The sequence below is a fragment of the Physeter macrocephalus genome, chromosome 12 (assembly GCF_002837175.3).
Source record: "Physeter macrocephalus isolate SW-GA chromosome 12, ASM283717v5, whole genome shotgun sequence".
NCBI lineage: Eukaryota > Metazoa > Chordata > Mammalia > Artiodactyla > Physeteridae > Physeter > Physeter macrocephalus.
The window spans coordinates 16,213,065-16,236,747 of record NC_041225.1 but is presented as its reverse complement, the minus strand read 5'-3'; the positions used below and the strand labels follow the sequence as shown (position 1 = coordinate 16,236,747).

The 23,683-nt window shown below is 37.7% G+C and overlaps 1 protein-coding gene across 1 annotated transcript in view; it reads left to right on the top strand.

Annotated features, from left to right (window-relative positions):
* The window catches only part of TMEM131 (transmembrane protein 131), a 193,350-nt gene that overhangs the window by 131,332 nt on the left and 38,335 nt on the right, over positions 1 to 23,683 (top strand). The window contains exons 12-25 of the mRNA XM_007112819.3: positions 574 to 682; positions 3,669 to 3,777; positions 4,431 to 4,584; positions 4,676 to 4,846; positions 6,144 to 6,254; positions 6,346 to 6,480; positions 8,986 to 9,090; positions 10,410 to 10,496; positions 14,239 to 14,391; positions 14,497 to 14,572; positions 14,730 to 14,847; positions 16,705 to 16,843; positions 18,824 to 18,933; positions 19,387 to 19,453. Of these exons, the coding sequence (XP_007112881.2) occupies positions 574 to 682; positions 3,669 to 3,777; positions 4,431 to 4,584; positions 4,676 to 4,846; positions 6,144 to 6,254; positions 6,346 to 6,480; positions 8,986 to 9,090; positions 10,410 to 10,496; positions 14,239 to 14,391; positions 14,497 to 14,572; positions 14,730 to 14,847; positions 16,705 to 16,843; positions 18,824 to 18,933; positions 19,387 to 19,453 (1,644 nt within the window). The remainder of the gene's footprint in view (positions 1 to 573; positions 683 to 3,668; positions 3,778 to 4,430; positions 4,585 to 4,675; positions 4,847 to 6,143; positions 6,255 to 6,345; positions 6,481 to 8,985; positions 9,091 to 10,409; positions 10,497 to 14,238; positions 14,392 to 14,496; positions 14,573 to 14,729; positions 14,848 to 16,704; positions 16,844 to 18,823; positions 18,934 to 19,386; positions 19,454 to 23,683) is intronic.

Below are 23,683 nucleotides of genomic sequence, written 5' to 3'. Positions count from 1 at the left end.
CCCATGAAAAATGCTTTGTGTCAGTGCACATAATTTATCATTATTAAAAAAGTAACTGCACTTAAATAGTATTTATTTTTTAAGCTTGCTCAAGAAGTGCAAGCTTTTACTGTTTTGTTGTTGTTGTTGTTTTAGGTTTAGTTGTTTGAACAGAAAGCTCTTACTTTGTTAGGTGGAAAGCGTTCCGACCTCTTCCAGGTTGCACATCCCTGCCATCTGCCTCCTCACAGTTCACCCCACAGCTGGGAGCGCAGCCCCCATCATAAGTCCTCATGTCCCCTTCTCTTATATATAAATTAGGCATTCATTTAGAAAATAAATACCTTTTCTTCTATTTTATGTATTCATACCCATTGTACTTTTCACAGTTGCTTTATCATACATTTTTCTTCTGGTCATCATTTTATTTCATAAAAATAGTCTAAAGTTAATTTGAGGTCTTATCAGCTTAGCCTACTCTATTTAAAGGGACCACATAAAGTTAAACTTTTCAAGTTTTGATTCTGCTTTACTTTTCACTATAAACTGAACCACTAGACTAAAATAATGCTGTGTAAATTTTTCTCTTTGCAGAGCGTTCGACCTACACCACAAAATGACGCTATAACGGTACACTTTAAACCAATTACATTAAAAGCTTCAGAAAGTAAATATACCAAGGTTGCAAGTATCAGCTTTGATGGTAAGTATTCAACTTTTTCTCTCCGGTAGCGTGCTCTTATTTTGATAAATTAGAAGGCATCTGTGTTGACATCTTAATATAGAAACCCCCAGACCATTTTACAGTCAGATTTTATAGTACTGATTTAGGTTGGTTTTTCTTGTAAATCATCACCAACTCTTATTTGATTGTTTCACAAAAGAAAATATTATAACTTCATAAACCTAAATTAATATTAGCAAAGACATTAGGATTGGAATTAAATTTTTGTTATCTGGGCTCTTTCACATATATACCTATTATGCTTTGCCTTAATTATGAAGTCATTAATTTTTGTAACTAAGTGAATATATATTTGAATTTCAGAAGCGTGTTTGAATTTAAGAGCAGAAATAAAGTATTTTCTGTAACATGTCCATATATTGGCTTTTATTAACAAGGCAGACTGTCCTACCTAAACTAAAATAACTGCCTTCATGATAGAATTGTCAAATTAGATAACAATTATTTCAAACATGTATATTGTGTATTTTGACATTTGAAATATTAACCCAGACTTAACATATTTTAATAGCATGTCTTTATTCAGTTTTGCCCACTTTACTAGAACATTTACTGAATTTGCTGTCATAAAATTTTTTGAGTAGTGATGTAATGGCTGTCTATTAAATTTAATGAAAGCTGAAACTCCAAGTGGGACTTTGCTCATAAGGGCACGGGCAAGCGAGGAGCCCCGAAGCTTAAGCTTTGGCCCCACGATAAAGCCATCTCTGCTTCTGGTCCACACTTCACAACGAAGCTCCTCATCGGAAGAGACTGTTGGGTCACTGAGTGACCTTCTGAGTGTGGCACAGTGTTTGTGAGAGCATCTGTGCTCACTCCATGCACATGGAGAGTCTGGGGAGAATCTGGAGCAACTGCACAGCTGGCTGCCAGCACAGTGTTCATCCTATGAGCTCAGAGAAAACTCCCAAAGAAGTTAAGATTACAAACATGGCATACTTCCGTAGTCCAGCTGTCAGGAAATAATCAGTATTGTAGAAGGCTTGATAGGACAGATATTTCCAAATGTGTGGTAAATTGTCTTCTGTGTTGCTAAGATACCAGCCATGACCCACCAGTATCAGTGTCAGTATCAGCAGGTACATTGTCTTCCCTTACGGGGAAAGAGAGCGACCTGTAATAATTTCTGACCCCAAGAACAGCATGTAGGACCTACCCTTCTGATAAATCCAAGGAGTGGGAGGTCTACACTAGGGCAGCTGTGCCGTGTACTTCCCCCATTCTTCTTTTCCAGCTCCTGTATTGACAATACAGTGACTGTTTCCACTGAGATAAATGAAAGTCAGGAATGGTGGTTCTGAGATCACAGACTCCAAAATAAGTGTTTCTTAAAGAAATGATGTAAAATTTAACACAAAGACAAGGGAAAGCATCTTTTAAAGCAGGTGCTACATTTCTTAAAAGTGTTTTTTATTATCATGGGAAAATCCCTCCACCTTTCACCTCCCACCTCTCCCATCACCACCCCGGATTCCAATACAAATGGTATTACCCTTGAGATTGCTGTGAAAATCAATCAAGAAATGCTTGTTTTACTTAACTTTTAAAATTTTCAGGGGAATTCCCTGGCGGTCCACTGGCCTGGGTTCAATCCCTGTTAGGGGAGCTAAGATCCTGCAAGCCGAGAGGTGTGGCCCCAAAAATTAATTAATTAATTAATTTAAAAATTAAAATTAAAAATTTCAGAATGTGCCATGAATATTAACTCCACAATGTTCACTTACCAAGCAAGCATGTCTCATCAAGTCATGATTCTTTATGATTTTTAACTGAATTGTCTTGAGGTTTTGACCACTTCATTGCTAAAATATAACTTGATAAGATACTATGAAATGCCTAAATTATGGCCCTTGTTATCAGCCTTATGTCAGAATAAATAGCAAAAAAAAACTAAAGCATCCAGAAACGGCTCTACAGTAAGCAGAAAGAAATGAGATTTAATGGGAGTTTCAAAAATCTGAATTTGCGCTGTCTGTACATAGCCACATACTAGATGTCATACCATTTTTTGTTGTTGTTCTTTTTTTGTGCTAAAGTTGGATAACAAACATTTGCAGAACTTACATATAAATTCTTCTCATAAGTGGAAGTGTTCCTGAAGTACTTAAAGGGGATAAAGATACACAGCTTCTTTATTTGCTTTGAAAAGAACATCTAATGGGTACACAGATTGGATCCAACTGACTCTTTTCTGTAATTCCAGGTGGAATTATTCCAAAGTGCTACAAAACTTACTTCATCTGTGAGGACAATATGATGGCAGGGAGCGTATATGCCACCTCTTACACTATAGGTTAGGGTTGGCTGATAAAAAAAGTCAGAGCTCATAACTCTTGACATTTTTTGCACCAGGCTACTTTATTGGTATTTATAGCAGGACTCTGGCCACACAAGGAATGTTATTTCTTAATCCAGCTGTAAACTAGCAGTTCTCAATTTGGGGGGCTGGGCAGTTTTGCCTCCCAGGGGATGTTTGGCAATGTCTGCAGACACGTTTGGTTGTCACAGCTGATGTCTAGCAAGAGGCCGTCCTGTGCACCACCCAACATCCCGCAGAGCACAGGGACAGCCACCCTGCCACCCAACAGCGAGTTTACCTGGCCTAAAATGTTTGTAGTGCCAAGGTTGAGAAACCCTGCTGTAGGTAAAGCCAAAGCTCATGGCTGTAGAGAAGTAGCTCAGATATAGCACTTTTCCTCCTGAATTGTGTTCACTTGCTAATTCCTTACCTGTTTATCCCATTACAGGAAAATTAAAATATCTTTCCATTTTTGTATGAAAAATGTGATATTTCAATTAAAATGTTGTAAAAGTATTCTTTGTGCCAGTTTGAAAGCTCAGCTTCTTAAGATTTTGTCAGTCCACATGCAAAGTCACTCATCCTCCTCTGTATAAACTCTCTGGTAGCAAAAGGTGACAGATTATGTTTTATGCTTCCTTTCAGCATCAAAGGCAAAAAAACCATCTCAGTTTTCTGGGAAAATAACTGTTAAAGCAAAGGAAAAGAGTTATTCTAAACTTGAAATACCATATCAAGCAGAGGTTTTAGATGGGTGAGTTTTTCTTTAAAATAAACTTTATAACTTTTTATTAATCAGTAAATTCATTGATCTTAGCCAAAGTAGTAGCCAAATTCACATAAACTCCATGGAATTCGTGTTGAGAAGAACAGCTTCAACCATAAAGGAGAAAAATCTCCTGTATTTTGTTTATTTTTTTAACTTTTTTAGAAGAAAGAGGTAAATGGGATGATATGATTTGGGCTTAAACGAAGACTTAATGATTCCATAATACAATAGAAAAATGAATCTGTGATTTTTAAATCATTTGAACCATTTCCTTTCTGTAATTCTTTTTGTAACATGCAAGTGGCTATGGCTTGTTGTTAAAGTATATTGTCACTTGAAACAAAATCATTTATATTCCTTTATAGACTCGTTAAAATACTGTTCTAGAATTACAGCTTTTTATAAATGGACAATAATGTATGTCGTTCATTTTCTAATTATACTTTAACCAATAATATTTTAATGTCCAGCGTGGCAGGGACTCCATGTGGTCAACCACTAAAATGTTTATAGTCTTAATTCTCTAATAACAGTTGTAATGCTGAACGTAAATTATTACTCACAGCAAAAGAACTTGGATTTTAAATTAACACGTGGAAATAAAAATAATTTATTTTGTTTTTGTTTTTTTCAAATAGTTATTTGGGATTTGATCACTCTGCAACATTATTTCACATCCGAGACAGTCCTGCTGATCCTGTGGAAAGGCCAATTTACCTTACTAACACTTTCAGTTTTGCGATCCTCATTCATGATGTGTTGCTACCAGAAGAAGCCAAAACAATGTTTAAAGTATGTCTGGGAACCCTCATACTTTTAATTTTACTGATCTGCCAAGCACATGATGCTGACACATTGTTTTTTCTCTCCCATCATTTCCTAGGTTCACAACTTCAGCAAACCAGTCTTAATTCTTCCAAATGGATCAGGATACATTTTTACTCTGTTTTTTATGCCATCCACATCATCCATGCACATAGATAACAATATTTTACTTATTACCAATGCCTCTAAGTTTCATTTACCTGTGCGGGTATACACAGGTTTTTTAGATGTAAGTATGCTATCTACCTTTAAAATTTAAACTCCCTACACATCTTTTGTGTTTTCAGCTACTATCAGGCAGTCGTGTTGCACACACTTAAATTTTGCTCTTTCTGTGCTTTACAAGTTGTCCTAATTCCTCCCTCCCTCGTCAGTACTTACAAGATTTTCACCCTCCTAGCAGCCATGTCTCCTCATGATGCAGTTGACTCCTCTAGTTATGCCTCTATTTAGATCTTTTCCACATTCCACTTTCTCTTGGTTTTGCTTTTAAACTGTCATAGTCAAGGGGAAGCTAAAAACGAGCTAAGTGGAAGAAAGATAATAAGCAGGGAAGAAATACTATAGGGCGGGTGAAAAGGAAACTATGTAGGGAAGAGATGACCAAAACCAGGAAGTGCAAGAATGAAGAAGAGAACCAGATAAGAAAGAGGGAATAGGTGGGAAAGACACAGCTGGAATAGTCACCTAAATACGGCAGGAAAGGAAATAACGGTCTTTCTACTACAGAAAATAAGCCAGGAAAAAAAATCCAAACAAAGCTGTGCTTAAAATTATCAATGAAAGGGCTTCCCTGGTGGCGCAGTGGCTGAGTCCGCCTGCCAATGCAGGGGACACGGGTTCAAGCCCCGGTCCGGGAAGATACCACATGCCGCAGAGCAACTGAGCCCGTGCGCCACAACTGCTGAGCCTGCGCTCTAGAGCCCGCGAGCCACAACTACGAAGACCCAACACAGCCAAAACTAAGTTAAATAAAATATATAAATTTATTTTTAAAAAAATTATCAATGAAAGAAGTTTAGATAAGAAAGAAAACTGATAGGAAAGATATAAAAGAAAAAAAGAAAGTGAAAACATAGAAATGTAGTTCTCCAAAAAGCTAGCATCAATAAGAATTTTAGAGCTGAAGGGACCGTCACTATTATACCACTCCTTCTGCATTTCTTTTGCTTAAATGATTACTGGTTTGTAGCTGCTTTCATGAATGTGTGATGTTTGCTGAGACTGAGGACTTTTTGCCTAATTCTCCAGGGCTCCACTTAACCTCACCTAGCACTTGAGTTTCCTGCTGCTTTTATGTGCCTTCAGAGGAGAACTAGCAATTCAGTAGAGGCCATGAGTGTTTTCATTTCTGAGTAATCAAAATATTTCCATTGTACAAAGTTCTTAATTATATATTATGTATGTGTATATTTACATAAAATATAGGAACCTTAGTATATCTTAATACAGTTACTTTTTCTTGATAACATTCTCTTACATAAGTGTGACTTTACATTTAATCTAGTTCTTTTATATCTTTCCAGTACTTTGTATTACCCCCCAAAATAGAAGAACGTTTCATAGATTTTGGTATACTGAGTGCTACAGAAGCAAGTCATATTTTATTTGCAATTATAAACAGCAACCCAATTGAGGTAAAAAAAAAATTATTTTTATTCTAACTCACATTTAAGGATTTTATGCTAGTGCCGCAATAATCACTTTCGTATCTTTCTCTTTTTTAAGTTGGCTATAAAAAGTTGGCATATCATTGGAGATGGTTTATCAATAGAACTCGTAGCTACTGAAAGAGGCAATAGAACTACAATAATCTCAAGCCTTCCAGAGTTAGAAAAATCCTCTTTATCAGACCAGTCATCAGTAAGTTAACTTTTTTATTGTTTCCTTAAACTTAGATGTAAACCTCAAATAGAAGACTAGTCATCATAATATTTTTATGAGAGTTGCAATAGCACTGGCTATTTGATGTTGAAAGGACCTTATAGGTAGTCTACTTAAACCCCTTCCTTTCATGGTGAGAAAGCACTTGAGACTCAAAGGAGTTAAGTTGTAACACAAGTGTCCTTACAGGAGAAATTCCTATGGGTAGTAAACTAACACTGTGTTCATTGAATTCACTAGGCAGAAGAGATAGCCCTGCACATTGATAGAAGGTGTTTTCAATTATACAGTAATATTTCTGGTCAGTTCTCTGTACTGATTAGAAGAGAGTATCCATGAGGCAAACATCATTTGGTGGATCTCCGTGTGGATCTCCCTATATATTTTTACTCTATCTTATGTACAGTTGGTCATAAAAGAGCATGAAACAAGAGTAAGTGAATATAGCAGTCTAAGCCCTGACCACTGCTGAAAAGAGAACTTGGAGTTTATACCTACTCAGAACAGAATTAGTAGAGTCACCTTGTACGACTTCGAAGGAGCAGAACATATGTCATCTGTAGGTTAGCATAGAACTTCTTGTGGCAGTTTTACAAAAGGAAAAGCAAATGTCCTTATGCACAGAGGTTATTGACAAACATGCTTCCATGGAATGCCATAGGTCATAAAAATGGACTTAAACATTTAAACATCCCCCAAAATAGGTTTTTTGGAGGACAATCTGGCAATATATACCACTCCTGGGAATTTTTCCCATGGAAGTAATTTAAAGAGCCAAAAGCTGTGAGAATGCAGATGTTTGTGATAGCATTATTAATAATTCCAAATAACTGGAAACAGCCAAATGCATAAAGTCAGTATTTTATGATTGAATATTAAAGCAAATAAAAAGCTGTAAATATGATTGTATGTAGAAATTTGGAAAAGGATTTCTGAAAAAGTGGGAAATAGTACTAAATAATGTGTATTCTAATGGCAGTTGTGTGGCATTCGAGCTACATAATCAGATATTGTGGACAGTATATGGGTGTTTGCATTTTAATAATTTATAATGTTTTAAATTTGATTCATAAATAAAGCCTCCTTTTAAAACAAAAAAGGATATGCCCATGAGAAGTAATATTTGTCACCCCAGCTGAGGTTTTATTTTTCATACAAATAGAATGCTGGAAAAGGATAATAATGAGACCAGCCATTAGTGTGTTCATTTCAACAATGAAGTTGCAGTAAAATTGTATGTATATCTAATCTGAGATGGTTGAATTATACTGTTTTTTATAAGACATTATAAATTAATAATTTTAGGACTCTGGATCATTTCCTCGTACTAAATAACATGTGTTAACACTTACTACTTAAATTTGAGAGGTCCACTCAGTAACATGAAGCCTGCTTGAAACTTTAGGGTTTTAGAATTAGGTTTTATATAAAACTGTATAAACACAAAAACAAGGGACAGAAAGATGAGATCACTGTTATGAATGCTTACTTAAAATAGGAAGTTGTAGTGAGTTGCCAGCTTCAAAATAGCAACTCCACAATATGTGTTTTTTTAAGTTTGTAATGCCTAAACTTTCAACTGCTTTCCACCTGTTTTCCAAAAAGCCAAACCTACGAACTAAGTAAGCATCCTGTTCCTTATGAAACACACATTGCCAACAGCTCTCTGTGCTCTTGAGACACATGCTCTTATTTGGCTGGTTAGAGTCATGATGAAAACGTTAGAATGCACAAAACCAACACAGAAATGCTTATAAAAGGGGGAAAGTGAGTATGTTTGGCATATCAACATTTGTTATTTTGAGGTAAATGTGAACTCTAGGTAAAATATAACTATTACAAACTAAAAGTACAACTTCACAAATTGAATTTCATGTTTTTTGGAGGTATCATTATTGAAAAGGTTAAGTGCCAGAAACATCAGCAAATAGCTTGAGAAAACAAGATCCACATTCTCCTTTCTTTCACATTTTTATTGCTTAATTTGTCCTTCTTTCCATGATTTTTGATGTTTCCATATGATCCAATCTCAGTGGATCTGAAGACATGGTTATTAAAACATGACAGAGTTAAATTCAGAACTTGAAGCATAACCAACTTTGTATGTATTAATACTTGTGCCCTAATGCGGCCACAGGGTCAGTGGAAGGCTGTGTCCCTCTGCTGCAGCCCTCACCCGCTTTGACCCTGCACGTACACGGTTGGGGTGTGAGGACCACACCCCTCCCCAGCTTTGCAGCTGAGAAGTCAGCTGTTCCTCAGGGAACCAGTTTTCTCAGTGGCCAATGGAATAAGTATAGTAGATAAACATCCAGGGATGGGCATTATTTTAAGATACTTGTATGTGATGATATGGTAATTCAGTGTTACACTGGTACAGGTTAGGATTTTGAAGTCAGTTTATCACCGTAGCTTTCTTTTCCATTTTAATAGAAAACTTCAGCCAGCAAGGCTGATGAATGATGTCATTTCTCCTACATACAGGTAATATTAGCTTCAGGATATTTTGCAGTGTTCAGAGTCAAACTTACTGCAAAAAAACTGGAAGGGATTCATGATGGGGCCATACAGATCACAACAGACTATGAGGTAAGGACTTTATTTACAGGGATTCATGTCAATGGGTCTTTCTGAATAATTCAGTCTTTTTTTGTTTTTATAGAAACAGAGAACTAAGTTTACTCAGAAAGTTACAGTTTACCACTTTCATGCCTTAAAAACTGAGCTTTTGAGAATAGTTTACAGAATATTGGTGTTCATTACCTCATAGTTTTCTGATAAAACCCAAATCTTTTGACTAAAAACAACTTCAGAAAAATGCATTTGGCACATTTAGAATTGCTGTTAGAAGCCTGCTTACAAATAGTTGTAACATTGCACAGACCCTGACTGAAATTCCTGAGATAGGTCTCTCTCTTTTCTGAGGTCATAAATGTCCTCCTGTGTAACATTTCCAAAAAGGAAGATACAGTCAGAAAATCACATCTTAATTTGAGTTCTCACAATCATATTTTTCCATGTCATTCTAAGTCAAGGAACCAAGTGAAAATCAGTGAACTTTTTAAAGGCTTTTTGTGGGGTTTGACATGTTGCATTCAATGAGACTTTGAAGAGACATATTTCTGCCACACCTAAATATTTTGATTTATTATTTCAGAGCTCTTTGGGAAGTCGAGCACTGCTAAAGTCAGCAAGTTGCTACCCTTGTTCACCTATCTGTTCAGTTCATACAACCCCCGCATGAAAGAAAACTAATTCAGAATAAACAGAATTGGTCATTTAATAATAAATGATATGTTGGGAGTATGTCAAATTAATTACCTCCAAAAATAAGGAATCCACGTTTATGACTTTTGATAGGAATAAGTACATTTCATATCTTAGCAAAGTATCAGTATCTTTCTGAATTGCAAATAAGAGTATGAGTTGAGATTCAAAATCTGGAACGTTCAACTCATTTTTTCAAATTAGGTTGATGTTAATTTATTGCTGAGTACAAAAAGTAGAGAGCTATGTAACTTTAGAAAATGCTGGATTTTTCATGCATTGTTTTAGGAGAATAATTGAACTTTACTTTTTAAATTAATAATCTACAAAATAACCTATATTATGAAAAATCTGTTCTTCATTCCTTCCCCATTGTTTGGTCTTGTTTACCATGTTTTCATTGAATCACTGAGAAGTACATGGAAATTTATTGTATTTCAGTGCATTTTATGAAGTACATGGTTAGATTAAACAGTATCCATGGGTGATTTTAATTTTGCTTATCAGTTGGTTAATGCTAATATACATCCCAAGATTGGTTCTTTTAATCCCCCAAAATAACTGTCCCCCTGCAACAACTGTCAGTGTCAATCGCAGACTTAAACACTCATTTCTCTGTGGTTTGCTTCTTCCCTCCACAGATCCTAACAATTCCTGTGAAAGCTGTGATCGCAGTGGGTTCTCTGACTTGCTTCCCAAAGCATATGGTTCTTCCACCTTCTTTTCCAGTAAGACAGTTAATTTGTAGCCTTCTTCTTGCTAATTTTTTTTCTCTTTGCCGTTATGTTCCTAGAATTCAACAATAAAGTCAGTTACTCTTTATTAATCACTTATTTTAAGGTAAGACATTGTACCAGCTTCTTTAGGGGACATAAAGAGAATAAGAAATAGTCCCTTCTCTCAAAAAGTTTTCAATCTAGAATGAGAAATGGGCCCATGATTCATAGACATAGAGCAGGATGTAGAAATTGCCCTAAGAGGTGAAAAATAACATGCTATGAAGAAAATACATATCTAATTGATGAAGGTGCCGTGTGAATTGGCTTGGAATTTCTTCTGGCAGGGATAGACAAAGGGTAGCAAGAATAGCATTCAGGGCCCGGGGAACAACCTGAATAGAGACACAGGCAGCAAAGTCTGAGATGGCTTTAGGCAGTGGTGAGTCGTCCAGTTTTACAAGAGTGCAGGGAAGTTTCAAGAGAGAAGATGGAACCGTACCTTGGAGTGATAGCATGAAAAAAATGCAATGCACTTAAGTCCATGAAAATCTAAAGTTTTTGAGCAGAGGCTGGACATCGTCAGAGTTAAGCTTACAAGACTGGCTCTCTGGCAGAAGTAAATGTAGGACACATCTGGGCGTAGCAATAGTGTGCCTGAAAGCCAACCCAGAGACTCTGGCCACGGTCCACAAGGAAAGCGTCAAAGGGAGGTTTGAGCTTAGGGCGTTGGCAGAGGCAGTAAATGGCTTTCATACCTCCACGCCTTTGCTGCTCATCTGCCTTGGCTGCCCTTCCTCCTCTCCTACCTTCAACAACTCCTGCATGTCTTTCAAGATCCAATTCCATTGTCATCTCCTCTCTGAAGATTTCTTCTGTCTTCTTTCTACTGTCTCCACTAGACAGTACTAGTTATTTCATGTGTGCTTCTGAAACAATTTGAGGTTACTTCTCTTGCAGCAAGCCTCACATTGTGCTGTAAATGTTGCCTTATGTGTTGGTCTCCCCAACAAGACTCTGAGATCCGGTGGGAAAGAGATGAGGGATCTTATACCCCAAGTAGCAGGTATCTAGTAGATAATGGGTGGATGAAGGAGCAAAATGATGAAAAAGAAAACATAGGCAAGAGGCATTTCAGATGAACTGTTTGAACTGTACTTGAATATCTTGAGGAGGTCATACTAATGGAAACAGGTATGGGTAGGTAGGTAGATAGAGGACTCAAGAATATGACATAGAGTTTGAGCCTGGAGAACAGAGAGGAAAGAAACGGGGAAACCAGGAAGCCACCTTTTGCAGGAATATAGTGTAGTCGATTCAGGACACCTTGGAGCAGATGGAAGTGTCTCTCAGCTGTGGTAGGAGACCTGACGGGTTAAGAGAAACAGTACATTGCAAAATCTTAATGCTATTTATGATAAAACCTAAATTCAAAATTTAGCTCCTTAAATATAAATTAGCTTTAAATATAAATTTGAATTAATAGGTTCAGCACACCTAAGTTTAGGTCTTAATTAAATCTTTGTCTTCTTATCATTCCACTTTGTACTGACTATACAGAACTCTTGACTTCATTATTTATCCAAAAGAACCTTGAATTGCCTTTCAATCCATGATCTCCTTGATCCCTGCATAAATCCTGGAAGGGAATAATTCAGTAGATGACAAAGTGAAAGGCACATGGACAGAGTAAATGAGAAGGCATCTATAAAAACAAGGTGTTGGGCTTCCCTGGTGGCGCAGTGGTTGCGCGTCCGCCTGCCGATGCAGGGGAACCGGGTTCGCGCCCCGGTCTGGGAGGATCCCACATGCCACGGAGCGGCTGGGCCCGTGAGCCATGGCTGCTGAGCCTCGCAACGGGAGAGGCCACAGCAGAGGGAGGCCCGCATACCAAAAAAAAAAAAAAAAGAAAAAAAACAAGGTGTTGGTTTTGCAGTACTTCAGATTAAGCTTTCAGATATCTTCAGATGGCTTATAGGATCAGATATTTGCTTGGAATTACAAATTAACTTGATAATTGGTCTTAATTGGGCTGCTGTAACAAATTACCATAGATTGGGTGGCTTAAACAGCAGACATTTATTTCTCATGGTTCTGGAGGCTGGGAAGTCCAAGATCAAGGCGCCAGCAGATCTGGTGTCTGGTGAGGGCCTACTTCCTCGGTTTGCCGACAGGCATCTTCTCATTGTATCCTCACACAGCCAAAAGAGCAGACAGGGAGGGCAAGCTCTTGTGTCTCTTTTAAGGGCACTAATCCTGTTCGTGAGGGCTCCACCCTCATGACCTGATCACCTCCTGAAGGCTGTGCCTCCTGATGCCATCACACTGGGGAGTTTAGATTTCAACATGTGAGTGTGGGGGAGCACACAGACATTCAGCCCATAACAGTCATGAAATTCTGTAAAATCTCTTATCAGTTGGAGACTACTAGAGCCAAGTGATGAAAACTTGGTACTTCAGAATGAACATTTCAAATAACTCACTGTTTAATACTTCGTATTTGAATACCATTATAAAATGAACTTCTGTATCTGTTACCTCTTTTGATCCCCACCATACCCCTGAGAGACAAGACATGGACACAAGAGTAGTAGTTATTACAGGTGCATGAAGACCAGGTAACTGCCGGGAAGACACAGCTGGTTGGAGGCCAAGCCGGGACTCAGCGTAGGCTTCTGCTTTCTTCTCTTATGTTCTTATCCTCACAGCAGCGTCCCCACCCTCTAACATCTTTCTGCTCTGGTTAGACTATAAATGATGAGTGTTAGTCTTAACTGCACCATCATTCAACTCCTTTTACTGTTCATTTTCTTAACTTCTTTGTCTTTTTTTAATTTTTTTTAAACGTTTATTTATTTATTCAGCTGTGCCAGGCTTAGTTGCAGCATGTGGGATCTTTTAGTTGTGGAATGTGGGATCTAGTTCCCTGATCAGGGATCAAACCCAGGCTCCCTGCACTGGGAGCGGGAGTCCTAACTGCTGGACCACCAGGGAAGTCCCGACTTCTTTGTCTTTCAGTACCAAATATTAGACCAGCAGGTCTGGTCATTTTAGAGACTTCTTCAAATGGCTAGGAATCAGGTTATAGGATTCTGGTTCTGTATTCAAACAAAAGAAAGTAAAATATTATAATATGATTCTTATTGATGATTATTTGAATCATGTAATTTTTTATGTAAAATCTGGTACCCTGTCATAGGGAGAAGCATGCCGCTGATAAGAGCAGTCATTGGTAATTTAATGATTTAATCTGTATACTGTTTTAATACGATGCTTGATAACCTGTGTTTTTTAAAAATGTCTAATTTCTCTTTGGCACAAATAGTATTTTTCTTTTATAAAGAAAATAGCTTTGGATTTTAGAGTTCAGTTGTTTCATCCTGCATTTGGATACTTTTAAGGCAATCTGGCCTTGGTATAATCAAACCTTTCTTAACAAACTGACCGTGACTGCTTCCTTTATTCAAAGCTAGCTCTGTACCTTTGTTAGTATGTGAACATTTTTACTTTAATTCATTTTTACGAGATTGCAGAGATTTGTCCTGCTAATTTATCTGTAATAGGCCATAAAAACAACAAAATACATATATTTGGAGGAGGGGCTCTGGTTACAAATTTAAAGTTTATCAACTTTTGAAAATTCTAAATGTCCTTTGAACTTTGGTTTCCTAGAAATATGTCTGTCAGCTCTAAAGTGTGTGTTCTGAAGAAAATCTACCATTTACAGATGAGTTTGTTTGTTTTCTTCCTTCAGGGGAAAATAGTTCATCAGAGTTTAAATATTATGAATTCCTTCTCACAGAAGGTAAAGATCCAACAAATACGATCTTTGTCAGAAGATGTACGATTTTACTACAAACGATTACGGGCTAATAAGGAAGACTTGGAGCCAGGGAAAAAATCAAAGGTTTGAAAATGTTACATTTGCAAAACTTCCCATCCATTAGTACTTTGTTGTTGTGACGACCTTCTGTGGATTGGGGATTCATGGTGCTCCTGTGCCTCTTTATAGATTGCAAACATTTATTTCGATCCTGGACTGCAGTGTGGGGATCATTGCTATGCTGGCCTGCCTTTTCTGTCCAAACGTAAGTTATCTTGCCGTTCTCTCTCATGCCCTTCACTCCCTCCCCAGAGTACTCTCTAATAAAAGGCGGCCACTTTTAAGGCCCATCCCTGTCTCTTGATGCTATAGAAATCATCTGCAGGGCTGAGTATGTCATGCCGTTTGTCTCCTTGGTTTAGCTGAACCCAAAGTACAGCCTGGTGTAGCCATGCAGGAAGATGCTTGGGATGCCGACTGGGATTTGCATCAAAGCCTGTTCAAAGGGTGGATGGGAGTAAAGGAAAACTCAGGTCATAAGTAAGTGGTTTTGCTCCATTTAAGTGTTTGAGCTCTCTTTACCAGTATGCAACATGACTTCCTAAAGTTATTCTTATGTTAGGTTATTTTATTTCTCTGTAGGTAAGAAAATATGCCTAATCTTCAGGAAATTATAATGAGGCATCTTGAATTGCCATTGTAATTGTATATTTCTCAGAAGTATGCACACTACCATTTTTGTCTTTTTTCCAGTGTTCTAGATGCTTCCTTAAAGTCAAAGAAACTCGATGAAGTTGTCCTTGTGTAGGAAAACTTCATTGTTTACCTTAGACACATCCATTTGCATAAGAAAGAAAGTTTCTACCTACCACTGACCTCTGTTAAAGGCTAGGAAAACACTTTCTAGGTTTAACCTCACAGGAGGAGGGGGTGTCTCTGCTCCTCCTGAAAAGAACTGCTTCCTCCCTTTCCAGAGCTGAGCTGTTAGGGGTGCATGGCCCGTTCACATGGGCTCAACCTTATGTCTGTGGCAGGTAGAAAATGTCCCAGCGACAAATCAGTACCGCATGTGGATTCAAAAGCAAAGACACTCTTATGTGGTAGTATAGAAATTTGATCTTTCTGTGTACTTCAGAAGAGAAATTTGACTAGCAAACTGATGAAAACTGTTCTTCTCCATTGGCTGATTTGAAATGTATTTGTCAGTATCATCAAGATCTTCCAATTTATAGTACTGTAAGATTTTCAAGCCATGAATGATTAAATCTGCAGGTTTCTATTTATCTGAACTATCTGCTGTGAAAAGTTCTCTTAAGGCAAAAGAGAGTTAAATTTTAACTTTAAAATGGTTAAAATTAGTACAGAGACTACTTCTGATGAACTCACTAAGAGAACACTAATTCAGACACTCCTTGGTTCCCTACAGTCCCGTAGCGGACATTGTAAGGTACAGGTCGCCTCCACAGTTTAACATCCAGTTATGGATAAATAACTTGCAGTGCTGCCCTAGGTTCATCTCCCAAGGAACCTCTTCACGCCCCGCCCCCTGAAACCCCTGCTTTCCTTCTGTGAGCCTAGTGTTTCACTCCTAAAGACCCAGGCTCCCTGCCTGCCCTGTGCCACTGTGTCCCAGTTGCACAGTGAATGTGGCATTTTCCCTGCCCCTGCCTTTGTCTTACTTTCTCAGCGTGCATGTTACAGAGAATTCATTACTCATCGTACAAAACCGGTACTCTCACCGATATTAGGGTGTCATAATTCAGTAGTCTTATAGGATAAAACAGGCTTCAGCGTTTGTGCCCAGGCACCTTAGCCCCATGTATAGTATTGTTTCCTTAGGGAATGTGCTCTGAGTTCTTAACAGCTGGCTTATAAATACTCATAAGTAGGGAAGTAGTTAAATGAGGCCCTGAAAATTGCTCTTAACTATATATATCTGGACAGAATCCTCATATGTGTTACCTCTTCAACTGATGTCTTCATTGTGTATCAGGATTTTGTTTTGTTTTTTATCTCAAGTGGGGAAAAAGCCATATGCCAAGCAGTGCACTGCCTTCTTATTAGTTCTACTGAAAATATTTGCCTGCTGTTGGTGTCTGGATCTTTCCACTAAACATGCAAGATCCTTTAGGATCCCCATAACATCATGTTATCTGAATATCCTTGCCTTTTCCCTTTCATATTCAGTATGAAAACAATACTGTACAGGTGATCAGTGATACTTTGGCAGCTCTTTGTGCCAAAATAGAGACATCTTCATACATGTCTCTATGAAAAACATAGTTAAATATTAGAGCAAATAAAATTTCTCAAGTACACAAGCCTAATAGAATTTCCTGTATTCAGAAAACTCAAATATTTCATTTTGTTACAGTGACTTACAAATTGTTTTTCTAGATTGAGCGCTATATTTGAAGTAAATACAGACCTTCAAAAAAACATACTGTCAAAAATCACTGCCGAGCTCTCCTGGCCGTCCGTCCTCAGCTCACCCCGTCACATGAGGTTTCCCCTTACTAATACAAACTGCTCTTCAGTAAGTATTCAGAGTGACCTCAGTTCTGGGAAATCTGTAATAGGGTTATGAAGTATCCTCTCTTTTTTTAACATCTTTATTGGAGTATAATTACTTTCCAATGTTGTGTTAGTTTCTGCTGTATAACAAAATGTATCAGCTATACGTATACATGTATCCCCATATCCCCTCCCTCTTGCATCTCCCTCCCCGCCTCCCTATCCCACCCCTCTAGGTGGTCACAAAGCACAGAGCTGATCTCCCTGTGCTATATGCGGCTGCTTACCACTAGCTATCTATTTTACATTTGGTAGTGTATATATGTCCATGCCACTCTCTCACTTCTTCCCAGCTTACCCTCCACCCCCTCACCCTCCCTGTGTCCTCAAGTCCATTCTCTACATCTGCGTCTTTATTCCTGTCCTGCCCTTAGGTTCATCAGAACCCTTTCTTTTTTTTTCAGATTCCATATATAAGTGTTAGCATACGGTATTTGTTTTTCTCTTTCTGACTTACTTCACTCTGCATGACAGACTCTAGGTCCATCCACCTCACTACAAATAACTCAATTTCGTTTCTTTTTATGGCTGAGTAATATTCCATTGTATATATGTGCCACATCTTCTTTACTTAACAGCTGGCTTATAAATACTCATAAGTAGGGAAGTAGTTAAATGAGGCCCTGAAAATTGCTCTTAACTATATATATCTGGACAGAATCCTCATATGTGTTACCTCTTCAACTGATGTCTTCATTGTGTATCAGGATTTTGTTTTGTTTTTTATCTCAAGTGGGGAAAAAGCCATATGCCAAGCAGTGCACTGCCTTCTTATTAGTTCTACTGAAAATATTTGCCTGCTGTTGGTGTCTGGATCTTTCCACTAAACATGCAAGATCCTTTAGGATCCCCATAACATCATGTTATCTGAATATCCTTGCCTTTTCCCTTTCATATTCAGTATGAAAACAATACTGTACAGGTGATCAGTGATACTTTGGCAGCTCTTTGTGCCAAAATAGAGACATCTTCATACATGTCTCTATGAAAAACATAGTTAAATATTAGAGCAAATAAAATTTCTCAAGTACACAAGCCTAATAGAATTTCCTGTATTCAGAAAACTCAAATATTTCATTTTGTTACAGTGACTTACAAATTGTTTTTCTAGATTGAGCGCTATATTTGAAGTAAATACAGACCTTCAAAAAAACATACTGTCAAAAATCACTGCCGAGCTCTCCTGGCCGTCCGTCCTCAGCTCACCCCGTCACATGAGGTTTCCCCTTACTAATACAAACTGCTCTTCAGTAAGTATTCAGAGTGACCTCAGTTCTGGGAAATCTGTAATAGGGTTATGAAGTATCCTCTCTTTTTTTAACATCTTTATTGGAGTATAATTACTTTCCAATGTTGTGTTAGTTTCTGCTGTATAACAAAATGTATCAGCTATACGTATACATGTATCCCCATATCCCCTCCCTCTTGCATCTCCCTCCCCGCCTCCCTATCCCACCCCTCTAGGTGGTCACAAAGCACAGAGCTGATCTCCCTGTGCTATATGCGGCTGCTTACCACTAGCTATCTATTTTACATTTGGTAGTGTATATATGTCCATGCCACTCTCTCACTTCTTCCCAGCTTACCCTCCACCCCCTCACCCTCCCTGTGTCCTCAAGTCCATTCTCTACATCTGCGTCTTTATTCCTGTCCTGCCCTTAGGTTCATCAGAACCCTTTCTTTTTTTTTCAGATTCCATATATAAGTGTTAGCATACGGTATTTGTTTTTCTCTTTCTGACTTACTTCACTCTGCATGACAGACTCTAGGTCCATCCACCTCACTACAAATAACTCAATTTCGTTTCTTTTTATGGCTGAGTAATATTCCATTGTATATATGTGCCACATCTTCTTTATCCATTCATCTGTCAGTGGACACTTAGGTTGCCTGCATGTCCTGGCTCTAATCTTTCACTTACTGTGTCTTTACTCTGTTTAAGGAAGAAGAGATTACGTTAGAAAATCCTGCAGATGCTCCTGTCTACATTCAGTTTATTCCTCTGGCCTTATATTCCAACCCTTCCGTCTTTGTAGATAAGTTAATATCAAGGTAGGCATTGCTGGTAGATTATCAAAATGTTTTCATATTAACAATGAATTATTATTTTACACATTTAAAACTTTATTTCAGCTCATACAGTAATAGATTGGGCTTAGAGAAATTCTGCATCTGTAATTGAAGTTGAGAGAAGGTTCTGGGGAGAGAGATGGATATTATATTAAGCATCTAGAAAAGCTCCCAGTTTAAGACAAGAAAAAAATAATACAGAACTCCTTCCTAAAATCTTATAAAGAGGAAGCAAGTGGTGGAGCCTTTCAAATATTTTAGTTTTAAAAAGTGAACAAAATATTAACTGTAAGTTGTAGCTATTTTTTGAAGGCTGTTAATCTGATAACATTGATCTCAAAATCTGCCAAAAGACAATCACAACCTTAGTATTTATAACCCCTTTAATTATGATGCTGTTTACAAAGAAATATGTGTATGTTTTTTTAATTTCAGGTTTAACTTAAGTAAGGTGGCAAAGATAGATTTAAGAACACTAGAATTCCAAGTCTTCAGAAACAGTGTAAGTATTCAAACCTCATACTGTTCCAAAGAAGTAATTCTACGATATGATCAAGGCAAATGTGAAAGAAAAATATTGACCATCCTTAAACTGGCTGAAGGGCAAGTTACTGAAGAAGTCAGAACGGTCTAGTAATTATTTTAGAGGCAAAAAGCCCCGGAAGAATGGGTGGGATTTAGATTGCCATGAGGCACCCTGGATAGAAGGTCCTGTTTGTGGGCATTAAACATTAAGCTCATGAAGGTTCATAATAATGGCTGCCAGAACCTCTGAGAGTATGTAGATAAGGTATATACTGATAGATAATGTTTTTTTTTATTACGCCTCAAAATATTGAGCTTGATCATTTAAATTTTTATTTTGGATACTTTATAATAAAATTGTAAGCTCCATGAAGGCCAGACCCACGGCTAGCTGTATTCATACTTAGTGCAGTAGTGAGCATAGTTATAACTCAACAGGTATTTTTAAACTAATAAATGTATACATAAACTGGTTTGTTCTAGGACCAAATATTCTCTATCATATGGGCCGGGCTGAGCAGCCACTAACCACTCATGATTATATAAGAGCTTAATGTGCAGGGTCTGTGTCAGTCAGGAAATTAGCACTTGGAACTAAAGCCACCTGCAAACTGGCCCAAGCCTCTTGGCCTCGATGCCCTTTCCAGCCACTCTCATCCAGCCTTAAACAGCCTGTTCACACCAGCCCTGATGGCTGTGGAGCCTGCACTGATTCGGCTCTCTGGCTCTCCCTGAATCTTTGTTTGCAAGCATGTTAACGGTGTTTTTTGTTTTCTTTTTGACGTATGGTAGGTACCTTCCTACCAGGTAGGAAACCTGGTAGGTTTCCCAGTTCTGGGTATAAGCTCCTTGAGGGCTTGTCTTCTACTTATATGGTTTCCCTCCCACATTTATAATACGAATGGTGTTGAGTGAATGAGAGTAGGAATCTAGTTAATCCTCCATCATCTGAATTACTTTGAGTGAAAACAGTAAACGACCACCTCCTTTCTCTCCTTGCTGTGAGCTCTTTTGCTGAGTACGGTCCCAGTCTGTCAGGTGGCCACGGGATGCCTTCCTGCCATGCTGTGGCTTTGCTCCTTCCCATTTGGAATAAGGGAGGTTGGCTCCTAGAATAACCATGGCTTTGTACCTACTAACTTGGTCACCTCGACCAAGTAAATAAACCTTTCCAAACTTCAACTTCTTCACTTGTAAGTGAAGTTAATAATTTGTATATTACAAAGTTTTTGAACAGGTTAAACAGACCAATGTGGAAGCCCTTAGTTGGGTTGCTTGGGACATAGGAAGACCTCAATGAATGTTGACTGGATGAGTCAATCTGTGGCTCACCAGGTGGGAAAGAAAAGCAATACGAAGGTTTTCAGTATTTCATGAGCACCTACTATGTATCAGCATTATGCCAGGTGCATTCACATTTATAATTTCATGTAATCATTACAATAGCCAGGCTGAACTATTACTAACCACCCTAAGAATAAGTATTTCCCTTGTTCTGTTGGTGGTGGAAAAACAAAGCTCAGAGAGAGAGAGGAAGTAACTTGCCCAAGTTCCTACCTGTGATAACTGGCAGGGCCAAATTCAAATCTAGTTCTCTCAGAGTCCAGAACCCTTGCCCATACTTTTTGTGACACATGGTCATTACTGGTTAGGAATCACGAATTAACCTGTCCAACTAGATGTTTTGTGGTTCTTGAAGGATTTGTGTCCTTTCCCATAGCTTTGTGTTTTAATGTATAAGGCATAAATTAGCCAAACCTTTATGGAATTGTTTTTATGTCTATTTTTAAGTAAATCTTATATAAGAAAGCAATTTTTTTAAAAAGAGAAAGTAATTTTCAATGTTGTATTTTTATTTTCTGCTGAGTAATAGGTAGAATACTAGACTGAAATTTAGACAGTCTCATATTCTAGTCCATGCCCTTCTCTTGGAATCTTTTTTACTTTGCTTTTTCCATCCATAAAGTGCCAACATAATAAGTTCAAGGTTATCTAGACACCAAATATCTAGAAAGCTCAGTAACCAGAAATGCCTTGCACTCTGCTTTTATAAGAGAGGAAATACTCATAAGAAGTAAATGACCTAGTATTTACCTTTTTTTATCTTACCACATCTTTAGTGGTACCTACAAGATGTAGGTACTGTGAGAGATTGGAAGATGAATAAGAATACTCTAGACCTCAGGAATTTATTCTAAATAAGAAATGCTGGAGGAGGTCTTAGGGTGAGCTTAGGATAAATTCTATCACAGTTCTCTACAGTGCTATAAAACTGTGGATCTCAGAATATTTGGTCTCAGGATTCCTTTACAGTCTGAAAAATAATTAAGGATTTCTACTTTATCTCAATTTTTTAAAATTATTAAGGACTCCAAAGAGGTTTTTTGTTTATGTGGTTTGCATCTATCAATATTTACCATATTAGAAATTAAAACTGAGAGATCATTAAAATATTGATTTAATTCATTTAAAATAATAAAATAATAAGCCCATTCTATTTGACATAGATAATATAAAATGAAAAAATATATATATATATTTTTTTAAGAACCATTTTGCAAGAAGAGTAGATTGTTTTACATTTTTACAGAGCTCTTCAGTGGCTCTCTGACTTAATATACAGATAGATTCTCCTGTCTGCTTCTGCATTCGGTCTCTTATGATACATTGTTTTTGATGAAGTATATGATGTGACCTGACACTTTCATGTAGTTGCAAAAAGGAGTGTCTTAATTGCCTTTTTAGTTATCATAACACCATGCATCAGTCATTTGGAAAATATTGGTTCACTAAGATATGAAGAACTTCCAAATGTTGACACATTTCACTCTGCAGTATCCAGAAAATCATATTCATTCTTACAACCACTAATCTCATCAGGGAGTTCTTTAACTATTGGCTCTAAAGCTCACAGGACCAAAACTCTAAATTTTGCTCAAACACTCAAATTTTACCATTGGCAGCAAAAGCTTCAGTTGTTTCCCTTAAAGGAACAGATGCACTTCATTTTCGTAAAAATGTCTACTAACTACTCCAGTCTGAATAACCATATATTGACTGTCAATTATTTTTTCAAATATAAATGGTGTTGCGGAGGCAGGAACTAGTTCAGTTGGCATCTGAAACGATAGCTCTTCCAGACATCATGGTCCAGCATGCTGCAAGGGGTGCTGCGTGCGTACTCCATTTTATCACATGGTATTGAAAAGGCACGTGCTCAGTAAATAGCCTCACCCGCCAGAGAGCAGACAGCAGAAACAAGAAGAACTACAGTCCTGCAGCCTGTGGAATGAAAACCACATTCACAGAAAGACAGGCAAAATGAAAAGGCAGAGGACTATGTACCAGATGAAGAAACAAGGTAAAACCCCAGAAAAACAACTAAATGAAGTGGAGATAGGCAACCTTCCAGAAAAAGAATTCAGAATAATGATAGTGAAGATGATCCAGGACCTAACAGAGATGAACAATACAATAATTGACATGAGAAATACACTAGGAGGAATCAGTAGCAGAATAACTGAGGCAGAAGAATGGGTAAGTGACCTGGAAGATAGAATGGTGGATTTCACTGCCACAGAACAGAATAAAGAAAAAAGAATGAAAAGAAATGAAGACAGCCTGAGAGACCTCTGGGACAACATTAAGCACACCAACATTCACATTATAGGCATCCCAGGAGGAGAAAGACAGAAAGGACCTGAGAAAATATTTGAAGAGATTATAGTTGAAAACCTCCCTAACATGGAAAAGGAATTGCCACCCAAGTCCAGGAAGTGCAGAGAGTCCCAGGCAGGATAAACCCAAGGAGACACATGCCAAGGCACATAGTAATTAAATTGACAAAAATTAAAGACAAAGAAAAATTACTAAAAACAACAAGGGAAAAACAACAAATAACATACAAGGGAACTCCCATAAGGTTAACAGCTGACTTCCCAGCAGAAACTCTACAAGCCAGAAGGGAGTGGCACAGTATATTTAAAGTGATGAAAGGGAGGAACCTACCACCAAGATTACTCTATATCCAGCAAGGATCTCATTCAGACTCGACAGAGAAATCAAAAGCTTTACAGACAAGCAAAAGCTAAGAGAATTCAGCACCACCAAACCAGCTCTACAACAAAGGCTAAAGGAACTTCTCTAAGTGGGAAACACAAGAGAAGAAAAGGACCTACAAAAACAAACCCAAAACAATTAAGAAAAT